General features: G+C 38.6%; 1 protein-coding gene and 1 long non-coding RNA gene across 8 annotated transcripts in view; one reads left to right on the top strand and one right to left on the bottom strand.

Annotated features, from left to right (window-relative positions):
- The window catches only part of LOC137250907 (uncharacterized), a 341,188-nt gene extending 327,727 nt beyond the window's left edge, over window positions 1-13,461 (top strand). For 6 of the 7 annotated variants that reach the window (XM_067784609.1, XM_067784607.1, XM_067784610.1 and 3 more), the window contains 2 exons: window positions 497-1,638; window positions 3,721-13,461. In XM_067784609.1, the coding sequence (XP_067640710.1) occupies window positions 497-1,638; window positions 3,721-7,303 (4,725 nt within the window). In that variant the 3' untranslated portion in view covers window positions 7,304-13,461. The remainder of the gene's footprint in view (window positions 1-496; window positions 1,639-3,720) is intronic. The other variant, XR_010953113.1, reaches the window with a different exon arrangement.
- LOC137250915 (uncharacterized) overlaps window positions 1-15,923 on the bottom strand; it is a 570,288-nt gene that overhangs the window by 298,613 nt on the left and 255,752 nt on the right. The window lies entirely within an intron of this gene.

Below are 15,923 nucleotides of genomic sequence, written 5' to 3'. Positions count from 1 at the left end.
GCTCATGCAGATAGGCTGTGGGGCAAGCAACGATGATATACAAATATCCCAATCGCAGTCATAACAAGATTTTGGCTGTATATTTTCAAGCGCTTGCATGAGTAGTTAGATGGTGGAATCCATTACCGCTAATTATCATAAATCGTTTCGACGCGCGGCACGATTCGCGCCAGTAACAAATGTAGCCAAAAAACTTGAGTGTGAAGCTAAAAAGGCAGGGGTGTGCTGATCATTATTTTAACATGGATTTACAGAGATTTAAGTTGTTGTTGCAAGAGATGTGTTGAAAAGCATGTGCGCGTGCTTCAAGTCAGTAGTTTTCCTTGTTGGAATTGGTTGCAGGTGTTTTATGAAATTTGTATTAAAGAAAAATTGCATGTAACGCGCACTAACGCATATACACGAAATTTTAATTTAATTTAATTTATATTATTAAATATGCCATACTTATTTCACTTTCTTATTATTGAATTTTATTTTATATATTTATTTGCAGATGAAGTCGTCGGCCTTGAGTTTCATAGTGTTATTTCCGTTACTGGCGCTTTTGTTGTTGTTAACACAACAAACAGTCGTAAACGCGCTACGACCAGACAGAATGTCTGCAACGTCGGAAGCGCTGGAGTTAGAAAAGACCACTGGCACGCGTGGCCATAGACGGGCTACATCGACAACAACACAGAAACCTCCATCATTGCGTGCGCCACGTCTTATGCGCACGCCACGGCCCACTACAGTAATGACGCATGCAACCACAAGAGCCCCAGGAACCACAACAACAACAACTACGACTACGACACTAAAACCAGCAGTGCTACATACGCGCAGGCAATCAACAGTAACAGCGCATCGTTTAGCGCCACGCGCCAAAGCAGAAAACGTCACTACAGCGCCAGTCATACGCCAAACGCGCACTTCTAGAAGAAACGTGCCAACAAACGTGCGCGAACAGCGTTCGACAGAAAAAAGTATACCAACAGATGTTCGCGACGCAGGCATAGTTAATAGAGGCACACGAAAAAATGTACGTCAAACGCGCACTGTCGATATCAGCTCCCAAGAAAATGTGCGCCCCAATCGTAGTTATCTTAGTGGAGGAGCAATACCAACTAATTACAAAAGCAATGATGATGAGGCATCGGCAGTATCGAGTAAGGGTGTTGTTGAGAGCAAAGCATATAATCAAATTGATAATAAACAAATAAAGTCGGTGTCACAGAATAATAGGGATAACAATAACAATAACGACTACAGCAACAGCAACAATGAAGATACAAAACATGCCATCACCGTTAACATAGCGCGCACGAGCGCAATAATGGCGCCGGTAACACCGCCATCAACGGCTTCATTGTCGCCATCTGTGAAGTTAGATACGGCAGCCATCGTCAACAGTCATGATCATGCCAGCGTTGTTGCACATTCATCAACAATAGATACCACTCCAAGTTATGCGATGACGAATCATCAGAATCAACCGCTCCTACAACGCCAATCAAAACAAATCAGCGCATTTTCGGCACGAACTAGCGCACAACGCGTCAAAGCGCTAAACCAAAGAGACATCAATAGCGGCATCGGAGACGACAACGGCGGCGGCATAGTACACTCGGCGCGTCATCCGCAAACACCAAAAACGTGAGTTACCACTTTAGTAAATTTTTACAATTTTAGTAAACAAACAAGCGAATAACCCAAAAAAAGAGACTGGCGATTTACGATTCGAGTTTTGCGATTTACTGCTGACGGTTCTGGTTGTTTCGTTTTATTTTTTATTTTTGTTGCAAATTATTTACTTTGTACTACATGAAATGAATAATTGAAGCTGTTATAGGTCAAGCGCTAACGTTTTGAATGCTAATGACCCGTTTTTCAAGCCGAGTTTAAACTCCAGTTAAAGTTGGCTAGAGTTTTACCCTGCCACTTCGGCCGCTAAGCTGATATGTGCAGCAAAATTATTCAAAGTGGCAAAGTTAAACTCTAGTCGACTTCAACTGGAGTTTAAACTCGCACTGAAAAACCGGGCATAAGAAATGTAAAATTTAATACTTTAATGACCAGCTACAGTTCCCAGCTTCAAGTAGAATTTAAATACTTGTTTCGCTATGAATTGAGACCAAATGATGGGGGTGTGGTAATTTAATTGGAAAGCTAAATTTGATCTGTAATGAAGTTGTTAAGTTCGCGAAAGTTATTTTCAGTTAGTTGTAGAAACACAACGGGTTAACCCTGCAAGGAATTTCCCCAGAACTACCTTATTAAGACGCGAAAATAGTCCAAATTCTCTCCCCACTCAGTGCTTTCAACTAACTATTTTAAACTCGTAGCGTTCTACAAAATGGCAATTATCCCCCTTACAGACTTGTATGTGGCTGTGATATTTACGCAGCGATTGTTTAACCAGAAATAAAAATAAATGAAAGGCGCGATAACCTCCGAAGAGATTTAAGGCCTAGCTTCTCTTCCAATTTGCGTAATGTTCCTTTTAATCTTTCCTACAAATTGGCGGGACGGAACCTACTTCTTGTTTTTTTCCGACTCCGGCATCTGCATGGCAGATGAGTTCTCACTAAGAGCTTTTCATGGCAGAAATACACTGAGGGCGCTTGCCAAACACTGCCGAGGGGAATTGAAAAGAGGATCTTCGGTGTGGTAGGCGGAGCACGCAACCATCACACCACGGCGGCCGCGTTTAACTAATTTACATAAATCCTTGCACATGTTAGTATAAGTGTGACCACCGACTGTTGCGCCCTGCATCTGATCAGCGCTAATTCGGAAGTAGTAGTAGGGGGTTTAAGCCCCCAGTGCGAAACTGCGTGTTTGTTGCCTCGTATCTTTTCTGCAAGGACGCATAACTATATATGATGGAAGAACTCTTACTTAAGATTCAAAAGTAAATGGACTAAACCTTGGGAGTGATATCAGATGTAGAAAGTGCGGATAAGAGGAGGAAACGAATGAGCTATAATTAATACATGGGCATTTCTCTGCGCTCTCTTTGAGCACGCAACAACAGTGTAAAACTATAAACACCACTTTTTGCAAAGCAGTTCAATATTCCATGTGTCTGCACATGGGGACTAAATTCCTCGTGGAAGGTTCCTTCCCAAAAACTCTGTGTACAGTAAATCTTTTCGCATTCTCTGCAATTTTCAATTTAATTTCGATTGAAGAGTGCGAACTGAAAGAATGCTCCTATATTCTACGCTTATGCCCACTCAATTTCTGCGTGGGAGAGTGGTTTAGTTTGCCGTGCTCATACCATTTCGCTATATTCCGAATTAAAGTTAAAATCCAGCGCCCTCTGCTCGATTCTTCCCACAGTTCTTGCCACTCGACTATTGTACGTAACCTAACGCTTTTTTTGGCTTCTTCCGATGGTCGTGCAATTGCAATATCATACAGATCGACAATTTCACTCAATGCATCCAGTACCTCCTGCTCTGTAATTCGTAAGATTTCCATACCTTCGAGGTCATCGCTTTCATAGGTAAAGTAATCTTGTGCCGGAAAAGAGTTTCGACGCTCGTTTTCCTTAATATCGAGCATGTAGCTTACTGCCTTTTAATTTTAGCTATCACTGTTCTATAAGCCAATTCCTTTACGCCTAACCATACATAACTCTACCTCTACACCTACCGCCACCTATATCTCTTCCTCTGCCTCTACAGCTCTAATGAATATATCTAACTATTCTCATATTTAATTCTCTTACAGACCACGTATGATACACCGCCTTGTCGCAGGTCATATTCAAAATGCTGAGGATAGTTCCACTTATCAAATCTCTGCCGTCACGAAAAACAGCACTGTATCTAATTCAACAACAACTCACAAGCCTACTACGCATTATGTGCGCACGAAGGGAGGACGCAGTTCCTATCGCTCAGTGAAAGTTAGTACAACTACAGCAACGCCAATGAATAACGCAGCGACGACAACAACAACTACGACTGCAAAACCATTTCTTTTGAGCAGAAATCGTGAAGACCTCAGTGAGGATGGCACAGACGAGCACAATGATGATGAAGCGCTATTAGAGGATGAAGGAGATTTCGATAATTGGGATAACGGCATATTGCGTCTTAGTGCAGGTTCGGGTAAAGAAAATGCCCTTAAATCAAAGAAGAGTAAAGAAGAATCGAAAAAAACACTTTCGGATCAGGTACGTGATGGTAAATATGGACTTATTGAAAAAGAATTGTTTCGACGGCCACCAAAGCGTCCGGGTGTATTGAGCTACTTGCCCAACAAAGAGACACCTATTGATAATAAGCGTACTTATGGTGGATTGAATGAAGAAGATATTTGGTTGGCGGAGGATCATTTGCTGGTAATTAAAGGTGGTAGTCTTAACAAGGGTGAGGCAGATGAACCGTGGCCGCCCATAGACGATTATGATGCTCCAGGAAGGCAAATTAAACTGCCACCGAATCCGAAAGTGCCGCCACCATTTCCCGTCCAGCTTGAAGAAAATGGACCGTTACAGTTTATCGGAAATAATAAATTCACGGTCGTCTATCCGGTCGCTAATGAATCGTTATCAGTTTATCCCATCGGACCGGAAACCAACTATGCGTCGCCCGAAAGTGATAGTGACAACGAGAAGAATCTTATTACCCGGCCGGGATCGGCTCAAGATACTGCACAAGGTGAACCGGGTTACCTCTACCCGGCGCCCTATCCGGCATGGCTTTATCACAACCAAACATTTGTCAATCCATTCTTGAGTAATGCGCGTCCCATAACGTTCCCAAATTTGGGACCCTTTCCACTGGGACGAAGTAATGGTTCATTGGAAAATGCAAACGTTACCGATGACTTTGATGAAGATGATCCTTCATTGTACTATCCGCCTGCATATAGTTTTGTATATAAGAATAATTATACAAATCCGGTGCCACCGGGTCCATTAGTGCCAGGTATTGTACTACCACCACCGCCTAACCAATTCACTCGTTTGGAGAAAACAGAAAAAATACACTCGCCACCTGTGAGACATCGTGGCTACGGCACTACTTCGACGAGCACGAGTACAACATCCAGCACTACAACCACCACCACTTCCACAACCACAACATCATCAACAACTGAAACTCCGTACCGACCTAAAGTTATCACGAAAATACATCACTATCAACCCAAAACAATAATCATTACACCAGAACCACCAGCCGCTATATCGCACGTAGTGCCACAGAGTCAGTTGCCACCTCTATCTCCAGCCGCACCTACACCAACAGTATCCTCATCACCAATTATCGAACCTATACCCGTACCAGTTGCGGTACACATACCGATATTCCCATCAAACAAATATCCGAAAGCACGGCCTAACTCTGGCGCTTATGACGGTACCGCACCACAGAATCACGAAGACACGCTCTCGAAATCCAATCCCATTTACTATGAATACTTCGAGGCCAAGCGTCAGCCTAGTCATGTTACTTCAAATGTTATCGATGATTTCCTCGCTACAACCGATAAGCCAGTATATGCGAAACCAATAAAATTGTACGCTACCAGCAAGAGGCCATTCAAGTCACAGCAACAGAACCAACGTCCTTACAGGCCAACCAATTCACAAGTGCAGCCACAACGACAATACTTGCCACAAGATGTGGTCTACATTACGCCCAAACCAGAGCAAGTACGATATAAGCAAGTGCTGCCAGTGCCCGTCGAAACACCCATCTATCACAAGCCGCGTCCACTAGAGAACTTCGAACAAGAGGAGAACGCGATACGTGAGACATTGCGTTACTACCAAAATCAACAACTACGTGACAATAATATACCGCGTACTCCAAAAGCGAAACCTATATACGAGTTTAGTTTCGATGCATCCAAGAATTTGGAATCAGAACAACCGACAGCAGGCGCGGATGACTTTCAGCCACCTACTGAATATGATGAAACACCATTCAAGCCAATGGTTACCTATAGTCCGCCAGTCGATGACGAGAATTCATTCCATGCGATTGCCGTAGAGAAAGCGGACGCGCAACGTCATCAACAACAACAAAAACAAGAACAGCGGGAAGAGGAGGAATACGCACAGCCGCAACAGCAGCCGCGTCGTTATCAAACAACCACTACGCTGGTGCCAGTACAACCTGATACGCCTTACCGTCAGCAAGCGGCGCCACCACCGCCTATAACGCATACACGTCCTAAAAAAGTGAGGGCAAAATATTTACAGCCAGCGCCACTTTACGCGGAATACCGCTCTGGCGCACAAGAACTACCGCAATACCCAAGTACACCGCGCACGCTTGTGGCCACACAAACACCATGGGTGACGGTTAATCAAGGACAAGAGTTGAATGAATATGATGCACCACCTCTAGCGCCAGGGTCACAGCAACTGCAGGCGCCTCCACAATATCAACGCATTGAACGACCGCCAATTGTGATTGCTCCGAAACAGCGTAATTTCAATGGTTACTACTATGGAGGGCCGCAGCTGCATGCGCGTCAAAATAATCGCTTCTATGAAGAACCCTTCCAGCAGCCGATAAACGCGCGTCGCATAGTAAAATATCGCCAACAACAGCGACTGCCACCGCTGCAGCCGCCACAATCCAACTATCAGCAGCAGCAGCAGCCGCCACAATCCAACTATCAGCAACAGCAACAGCAGCAGCAAACATTATGGAGTCTAGAGAATGATACTTACGTGAATTATGCGCCAAATCGTCCACCGCTTAATCCTGATGCAGAATATATTAATCCCTATCCGCCTGCGTTGCCGTTAAATCCATATGGCGCGCAGCAACTGCAACGCTATAACTCACCACAACCGCCGCTTTCACATCAATCACAATATTACGCGCCACCCCTGCCACACCAACAGCAGCAGCAGCAACTAGCACCACAACGTCAATATCCCCAACCAATTCCATTGCACCGCGATATATTGGTTAACTATCGGCAACCGTTGCAACCTATAAATCCGGATAGTGAATATATTTCACATCCGCAGGTGGTGCGCCCACAACTCTATACTCCAATATATCCACCGAACGCCTATCAGCGTTTGCCGCCACAACTGACACAGACTGGAGAGCAGGATGGTCTATATTATATAGCGCCAAAATATCGACGTTCAAATAATAATAATGACGATGATAATAATAATAAAAGCGATGAAAGTATTAGCAAAAATGAAAATGACATTAATAGTGATGGTAGTCAAAACAGCGGTGAGGAGACAGCGAACGTCAATTCAAACACGCCAAACCGTGGTGGCAACAGCAGAGATGGCAGCGATGCCAGCATAAAAAATGGCTTAAAATGAGTGAAAGACGTTTGAGGACTTAATCGGTTTTGTTTTTTAGCGTAAGCGCCAGGGGGTGTGGCAAGTCGGTTGATTTGTTATATTGAATGTACGTATGAATAATTGTGTGAAGTGTGTGTATGTGTGCTAACATATGTAAGCGGGAGTTGTTTGTTACTGGGTCTGCCTGGCTGCATGCTGAGCGTGTGTGTGTCCCAAATTTTTGTTTATTTTTGCTAAAAATCAATTTAATATTTATCAAGAAGGAAAATTTACATAGGCACCCTAATGTGCAATTAGGCGGCGTTTTTATGCATGGCATGTGATTTCGCTGATATTTACATAGTCATAAGTTTATTTATGTATGTTTCATTAATTTTATATAGGAAAATCTATTTTTGTTTAAAATGTATTACTACTAATTAAACTGTCCAACAATATTTTTAGATCGAAAGAGTGACACAGTAAAGAGATTGAGTGGAGTTGCATCTTATCTTAGCTGCCGTTTCGAAAGCGATCTGTATTTCTGAATTGTTTTGAAGTATGTCAGTCTCATTTTTACTTCAAAAAAGCCCGATCATGGAATAACTTCCCATTTCAGAATGCGTTTGGAGAACAGCCTATCTTATAGTTTATTTCGCAAGCATAATACCTGAGCATAAATTAAAGATATCTTCTGCCGCAACAGTGCATTAGAGCTTGAAACAAATTTTGAGATAACGCGCTCTTCAATCAAATTCTGAGGTAGATTTTCTTTTTTTTATCTGATATAGTGTTTTCTTCAAATATGTAAATAGAAGCAGGCACTCTAGTGAGCAAGGCTACGGATTTTTGAAATTCTCGATTATTTCTGCCTGGCTCGTCTCACTCAATAGTTGAACATAATGAGCTCAAATATCATGTACATCAAAATGTTACTTATTCAACACGGCAATGGCTCTTAAACTTCACAATGTGTTCGCGTTCTTAACTTACAACGTGTTAAAGTCAAACTGATTAATCATTCCTTAGATTACGCTGCTTATGTGGGGAAATCCGCCAAACTTTGGTTTTTTTGGAGAAAACAATTTTTTTTTTTTTGAAACATTGTATCACGCAAATATCTTTTTGTTAGGAACATTGAGGGGTTAATTGGAGCTATAGTGCATCGCCATTACTCGTCTTACATAATGCCTCAAAAAGATAGAGGCAAAAGATCGAGCAAAATATATATAAATATACATTTATTTCAACACTGTACCGATTATATCGAAATTTTAACAAAATATGAAGATATATGCAGCTGTTAGCTATGTAAAATTTTGTTGATACCCGAAACCCGGTTTTAGAGATATCTGCAAAAATGTGAAACCGGGTAACCGTAATATATTTCATAGCCGTTTGTTAATTTTTTCTCTACACCACAGTAGTATACCATCAATTGCCCCATCTTGGAATATTCACGCAAGGAAAGTTATTGATGTTTGTACATGGGGCAAACATACGAAATTTTCGCCAAAAATTGGCAATCGTCAAAAAGGATAGACATTTTTTTTTAAATTTTTTTACCAAATTTGTGTTTCTTTTCATTTAATTTTAAATAAAAACTGGTTTAAAAAAAATGTTTTTCTACATTTGTCCCATATACAAACATCAATAAATTTCCTTGCGTGAATATTCCAAGATGGGGCGACTGATGGTATACTACTGTGGTGTAGAGAAAAAATTAACAAACGAGTATGAAGTGATAAGAGTAAAATTGTAGCTGTGCCAACAAAAAACATGCTCCTGAAAAAAATTTACGCAACCAAGTGCTTCCACTTTTCTGCCTCTACCTTCAAAACTGAAAGAGGCACATCGAATTTGAAGCCCCAGGTATTTTTAGTCCCTGATAGACTATTATCGTGCATAATCCAAATTTCAATACTCAGTTGCCTCGAAAGCTATAAGCAAAAAACTGCCAATATTGGAAATGACAAAAAAAGTATCGCTATTTTGATTGGTGATAGTTTTAGTATTGGAAGGGCATATTAATTTTGCTCATACTTTTAGAATCTTCGTCTCAAAAACAACATTCAGTTTAAATTCCATAGCGTTTCAGCGATGCCTCAAAATTTTATCGTAAAAATTCAAAAAAAAAATAAATAAATAAAGGGTATCGCTTGAAAAAGTGTAAAAATCGACGTTTTTTACGTTTCGAAGTTCTGCAAAAACTTACTATCAACTTTCTTGATTTTTAATATCATCAGATCGGGTAGTCAAAAGATCAAACTTAATGTCCTTGTACTTTTTTCTGGCCTTAAGTTTTTTGCCCGTGTGTAAAACCCGAGTACCCAAAAAATTTTAAGTTTTTGGGATTTCGTCTTATACCACTCAGTTATTTCGTCATTATTTTTCTTCCAGGGTCTAGACGTTCCACGAACAGCCTTCATGAATAGTTGCTTATTTACTTCTCGTTTCTGCATATCATATTCGCTATTGTTTTGTATGCATATGTGCGTGAAGTTTATCTACTGTCGTCTGCGTTCTTTGTTTTTGTGTCCATGCATGTGTTATTTCGTCTGTTTACATTGCTGTTGTTGTTGTGCTGCATTCATTAACTAGCGGCATAGTGACGTGATGAACTTGCTAATATTCGTCACAATATTTTCTGAGTAAGCTACAACTGGCATAAGGGAAGTTCATTTAAGTAGCTGCGATCTTGGCTCATTTGAATCAAAAATGTTCTTTTTTGTTTAGATTTAGCCCTCTGGTCTTTCTTCGCCTAGTTTGGTTCTTTTCACGATTAAGATGTTTGATACAAAAATTAGCTTCAGTCAAAACTGATAAAACCTCAACCGATTGCATGGTCTAAACTTATTTCATCAAACGACGTGAAGTTAATACAAGTATTGGATTTAGGAAGTATTTTCAGCGCAGCGTGACAGCCTCAGGGCACTCCTTTAAACTATGCAATAGTTACAGAAAGCTACTTTATAAATAAGCATGTTGTTTTATAAAACAAACCCAATTACACGCAAATATATTACAAATATGTAAAGGCGGGTGCCGGTGCATATAGGTAAAATTTTTTATAATATTGTTACGGATATTAGCAACACTAAGGGGTACTGTCATCTCTAATCGATGCTAAGCAGTGACTTGTATGCACATCAATAGATCAATCATTATGGCTACACAAATACACGCGCATATGAGAAGCTATACACGTGCATCTGTAGTTATAATTATATAGCAGTAACTAAGTAAATTCTGGAAGAGCCTAGAAGTATGCAAACAAGAAATCACAGAGTATAAAAAGCCGCAACAGTAGAGGCGCGACAATCAGTTTCATTTAAACAAGCAATTGGTTGTGAAGTATCAGTGTTATTGTGAACTACTTTAATAAAAGTTATTTTACATTATTAAATATTGGAGTTATTTATTCCACAGTTTAGCGATACGAACGATAGTAGAAGGTTGCGAATAAGAGGATTTGCAGTAAATTCGTTACAATATTATTATTTGGTATAAATGAGACTTACATCTTTGAAACTCTCATTATATTTACCGGATGCCCACAACAAATTATTACTAGAAACTATTTGCTTTATATCTACCTTCACTGATATCCTGAGTGTCTGGTAACTAACTTACCTAACGCTCTTTCTTCTAATTTCAAACTTGTATTCAAATATCGCCAATTTGTTCAAGAGAGATCTCCACAGCATGATTAATATGGTATATAAATTGGACGAACACAGCAAAACACAGCAGTTTTCTTTGGAAACTGATTTGATCATTTTTGCGGTATATATATATATAATAACTTTTTTTTTTTGCCGATTCTTTCATGGGCAGCGGTGTGTGAAGCGTCGAGATCTGAGGCTGCTTAGCTACAGAGGAGATACCATCAGCCAAGCGTAATGCTTAAAGAGAACAGAAGCAATCCTTTTATACATTAATTATTAAGAGTGGTGAGAACAGTCTCTTTTATAGAAAAAAGGAAGTCCGAGTTATTAAATGTGTTGGAGTGAGAGTTATAATCTTGGTATAAACACCGAAAAGGTTCATTTAGTTCGAAATTCGTTCTACATTGTTTCACCAGGAGAGGTTTGAAGTGTCTTGAAGTCCGTGAGGGAACACAAAAACTCACTTCATTCAGAAGGAATGGGCTTGAAATTGATCCATTTAAAAGTTTTATCAAAAATATTACACCAAGCATTTCCCTTCGACTAGCAAAAGTTGGAAGATTGATAAGCTTTAATCGATTAGTATAAGGTGGAAGATTATATAAAGTCCCATTGAAAATTTCTTAAGGCAAATAGTAAACATTGTTTTTGTATTGATTCGAGACTGTCTGTATGGACTTGATAACGCAGATTCCAGATTATTGAGCCATATTTTAATATTGGCCTAACTGACGTTCTAAAAAGTGCTTTAGTTGCATAAGGGTCGTTAAATTCTTTCGACCACCGTTTAGTAAATTCAAAAACAACTTTGCCTTTATTCACTGTAGCATTAATATGTAGGTTGAAACTAAGTTTGGAATCCACCATAACTCCCAAGTCAACAAATTTATTTACAATTTCTAGACTGTACTTTACGATAATACCTAAAATAACAAACTTTTAACTAACTAAAAACTTAACTAGTTGTCAAGTCAGGCAGGGGTAACCCACTCTGACCTTTTTCGGTCATCGTCATAGAAAAATAATGAGGTCGTTTTCAAAAAAAAACAAGTAAGGATGGGACTGTCATCGGCTCACGTTTTTATATTCGAAACTAAGGGATAAATGGCCAAAAAAATTTTCTATCTGAACGATCGGTTGTATGGGATAGGTATATACTATATACATATACCTCCGATCAAAGTGACTTTTTCAGGAAATCTTCTATGATATATTAGAATAAATATCACCAAGTTTAACGTTTTTATATTGGAAATTAAGGGAGAAATTGCAAAAAATCTTTCTATCTGAACGATCGGTTGTATGGGATTATATACTATATATAGCTCCGATCAAAGTGATTTTTTCAGAAAATGTTCTATGATATACTACTTGAAGTACTCTATATTGCGTCATAAATATTTTGAATTAAATAAAAAGTGTTACAATACCTATCTCTGTGCCATGAAAAAGAAAATAACTTGCAATCCGAAAGCTTTCTATAATTTCGTGAACTCTAAACGTAGGGTTAAAGGCTTTCCTTCTGGTATGAAATACCGTGATGATTTCTCTAGCGACGATCAAGTTATTGCTAATTTATTTGCACAATTTTTCAAATCTAACTATTCCGCTGAATTAATTTCTTTGTCTAGTGAATACCCGTATGAACTTGACTCACTTAACGCAATTAATATTCCATCAATATATCCAGAAGAGGTTCTTACATATTTAACTTCTTTGAAGGAATCTTATAAATACGGTCCTGATCTAATTCCCACATGTTTTCTCAAAAGATGTGCAGAACACATTTATCTGCCCCTAACTGATTTATTCAACATGTCCCTAAAACATGGAGTTTTTCCTTTTGCTTGGAAGGAATCTTTTCTAATACCCCTCCACAAAAACGGCAGTAGGTCATGTGTAGAAAATTATCGAGGAATTGCAAAATTGTCTGCCATCCCAAAGGTGTTTGAAGCCATTGTTACTAATCAGCTAACATTTTCCATTTCTGCATTGATTGCAAACTCTCAACATGGATTCTGTAGAGGCAAATCTACCATTACCAACCTACTTGAATTCACAACGCATGTTTCTAATGGATTTAGAGAAAATCTTCACACCGATGTTATTTACACTGATTTCAGTAAAGCATTTGACAAAGTTTCCCATTCATTGCTTATCCACAAGCTAGATCGACTTGGTTTCCAACCAGGTCTCACTCAGTGGATATCTTCTTATCTCTGCGGTAGAACGCAACAAGTAATTTTTAAAAATACTCTTTCAGAGGTCATTAAAGTTCCTTCTGGCGTCCCACAGGGCAGTCATCTCGGTCCAATTCTGTTCTTGCTATTTATTAATGATATTTGTACCATAATAAAATATTCCAAAATTTTAATGTATGCTGATGATGTAAAACTTTTTAGGTCTTATGAGTCTATTGAAGAACGTCCATTGCTTCAAGCGGATTTAAACTGCTTAGTTGCTTGGTGCAACGCGAATTCAATGCCGCTGAACATCAATAAATGTAAGTTCATGTGCTTCTCTCGGAGATCTTTGCCAGCAGCCTCTTACGTAATTGATAATCTTTGTCTTGCATCAGTAAATTATTTTGTTGACTTGGGAGTTACGATGGATGCTAAACTTAGTTTCAACCTTCATATTATGACTACTGCCAATAAGGCTAGAGGTGTTCTATCATTCGTGAAGAGATGGTCTAAAGAATTTAGTGACCCTTATGTAACCAAAGCCCTTTTTACCACATTGGTTAGGCCGATACTAGAATACGGATCAGTAGTCTGGAATCCGCGATATCAAGTTCATGCAGATAGGCTTGAGTCAATACAGAAGCAATTTTTACTTTTTTCTTTAAGGAATTTTCATTGGGACTCTGCATATAATCTTCCACCTTATACTAGTCGGTTAAGGCTTATCAATCTTCCAACTCTCGCTAGCCGTAGAGAAATGCTAGGAGTATTATTTATGGCTAAACTACTGAATGGACTAATTTCTAGCCCCTTTCTTTTGAACGAAGTAAACTTCAATATCCCATCACGAGCGTCAAGACATTACAAACCTCTTCTTTTGAGGCAGTGTAGAACTAACTTCGAATTAAATGAACCTTTCCGGTGTTTGTGTTATGATTTTAACTCTCACTCGAATTCATTTGATATAACGGATTCACTTTTTACTATAAGGAAAACTGTCCTATCCTATCTTAACTCGTAACAAAATAAAAATAAAAATAAAAATCTTTATATGCTAAATCCTTAACTTATTTAACAATTTACTATATGTATAATTTTCTACTGTTATGTATATAATACTCAGCTGATGATTTTTATTCTGTAGCTGAGCAGTTTTAGATCTCGACGCTTAACAAACCTCCGCCTATCAACAACTCGGCAAAAACAAAAACAAATCCGTGCGTCATGCGGATGCGCCCCTCGTGTCGGTTGGGCGGGCTTTGGAGGGTATTAATCCGTTGGGTTTATTATTATTATTATTATCACCAAGTTTCACGTTTATACTTTCTAAATTAAGGGATAAATGGCCAAAAATCTTTCTATCTGAACGATCGGTTGTATGGGATATATATTATATATAGCTCCGATCGAAATGATTTTTTCATGAAATCTTCTATGATATATTAGAATAAAAATCACCAAGTTTAACGTTTTTATATTCGAAATTAAGGGAGAAATTGCAAAAAATCTTTCTATCTGAACGACCGGTTGTATGGGATATATACTATATATAGCTACGATCAAAGTGATTTTCCCAGGATATCTTTTAAGATATATTAGAATATATATCACCGAGTTTCACGTTTATACTTTCTAAATTGCGGCAGTAATGACCAAAATCATCTTATCTGAACGATCGGTTGTATGGGAGATACATATATGTTATAGTGGTCCGATCCTACCGGATCCGACAAATGTCTAATATAATACAAAAATACATCCTTGTACCAAATTTCATTGAGATATCTCAAAATTTGAGGGACTAGTTTGCGTCCAAACAGACAGACGGACATGGCTATATCAACTCAGTTCGTCGCCCTGATCAATTCGGTATACTTAATGGTGAGTCTATCTTCTATATTTCTCAAAGTTACAAACATCGGACCAAAGTTAATATACCACTTCATGTTCATGAAAGGTATAAAAATCAAATAATAGTTAACTAACTTATAGTTAACTAGTAGTTAGCTTCTTTTCTTGCTGAGCTGATAAGACATATTTAAAAAGCACTTGGCGCAATCGCAATAGTTAAGCTTACCTATGAACAAATTCAAGATGACACCCATTATTTTAATAATTGCTTAATTTTTTTTTTCTATTTTTGGTTCTTTTTTATTAGTTTGGTATTTTCATATTGAAAACTGTTTCAATAAAAAAAAGTTGTGTGAAACTGTCGTTATCATTGGCTCCTTTAATTGTGTAATATGAAGTTCAATTATAGTAAAGTGCAAGTTTAATGCCGTTTGCTGTTGATAACATTTTCTCGAAAATTTCATATTCCTGAGTTCTGGCGTAGGTAACATACAAATAGTTCAGAAAACATTTTTCAATATGGGGTTACTCTTCAATAATGGAAATAAGTTTTTTGGTCTATAGTTGCATCCATTTAAGTTCCAAATACGGAAAATACCTGAATTCTTACCATAACTAAAACCAGGTCTTTAAGTTAATAACAGTAAGAGTTGTCAGCTCTCGGCGTCAAATTTTTAAAATACTTCGTTTATGTTTCTTAAAATGTTATTGTGCTTAACTTTTCAAATTCCCGTCTTATCTAAAACCCAAATTAGGTGCCAATGTTTTTATAATAGTAGCAGAAAAAATCTGTTTTCTCTTGTTGCTGTTGTAGCGATAAAGATTCTTCCCGAAGGTTTTGAGGAGTGTTATCGATGTTGATAGATCCCACGTTCTGGTAAAAAGCACCAACAAGGCGCCATCTCTGGAACGATCTAATATGACCACATTGAACCTTCAAGTTCATACAAATTTTTT

The sequence above is a fragment of the Eurosta solidaginis genome, chromosome 4 (genome assembly GCF_040869045.1).
Source record: "Eurosta solidaginis isolate ZX-2024a chromosome 4, ASM4086904v1, whole genome shotgun sequence".
Classification (NCBI taxonomy): Eukaryota; Metazoa; Arthropoda; class Insecta; order Diptera; family Tephritidae; genus Eurosta; species Eurosta solidaginis.
The sequence above is the reverse complement of the archived record's forward strand: the minus strand, read 5'-3'. Positions and strand labels throughout refer to the sequence as shown.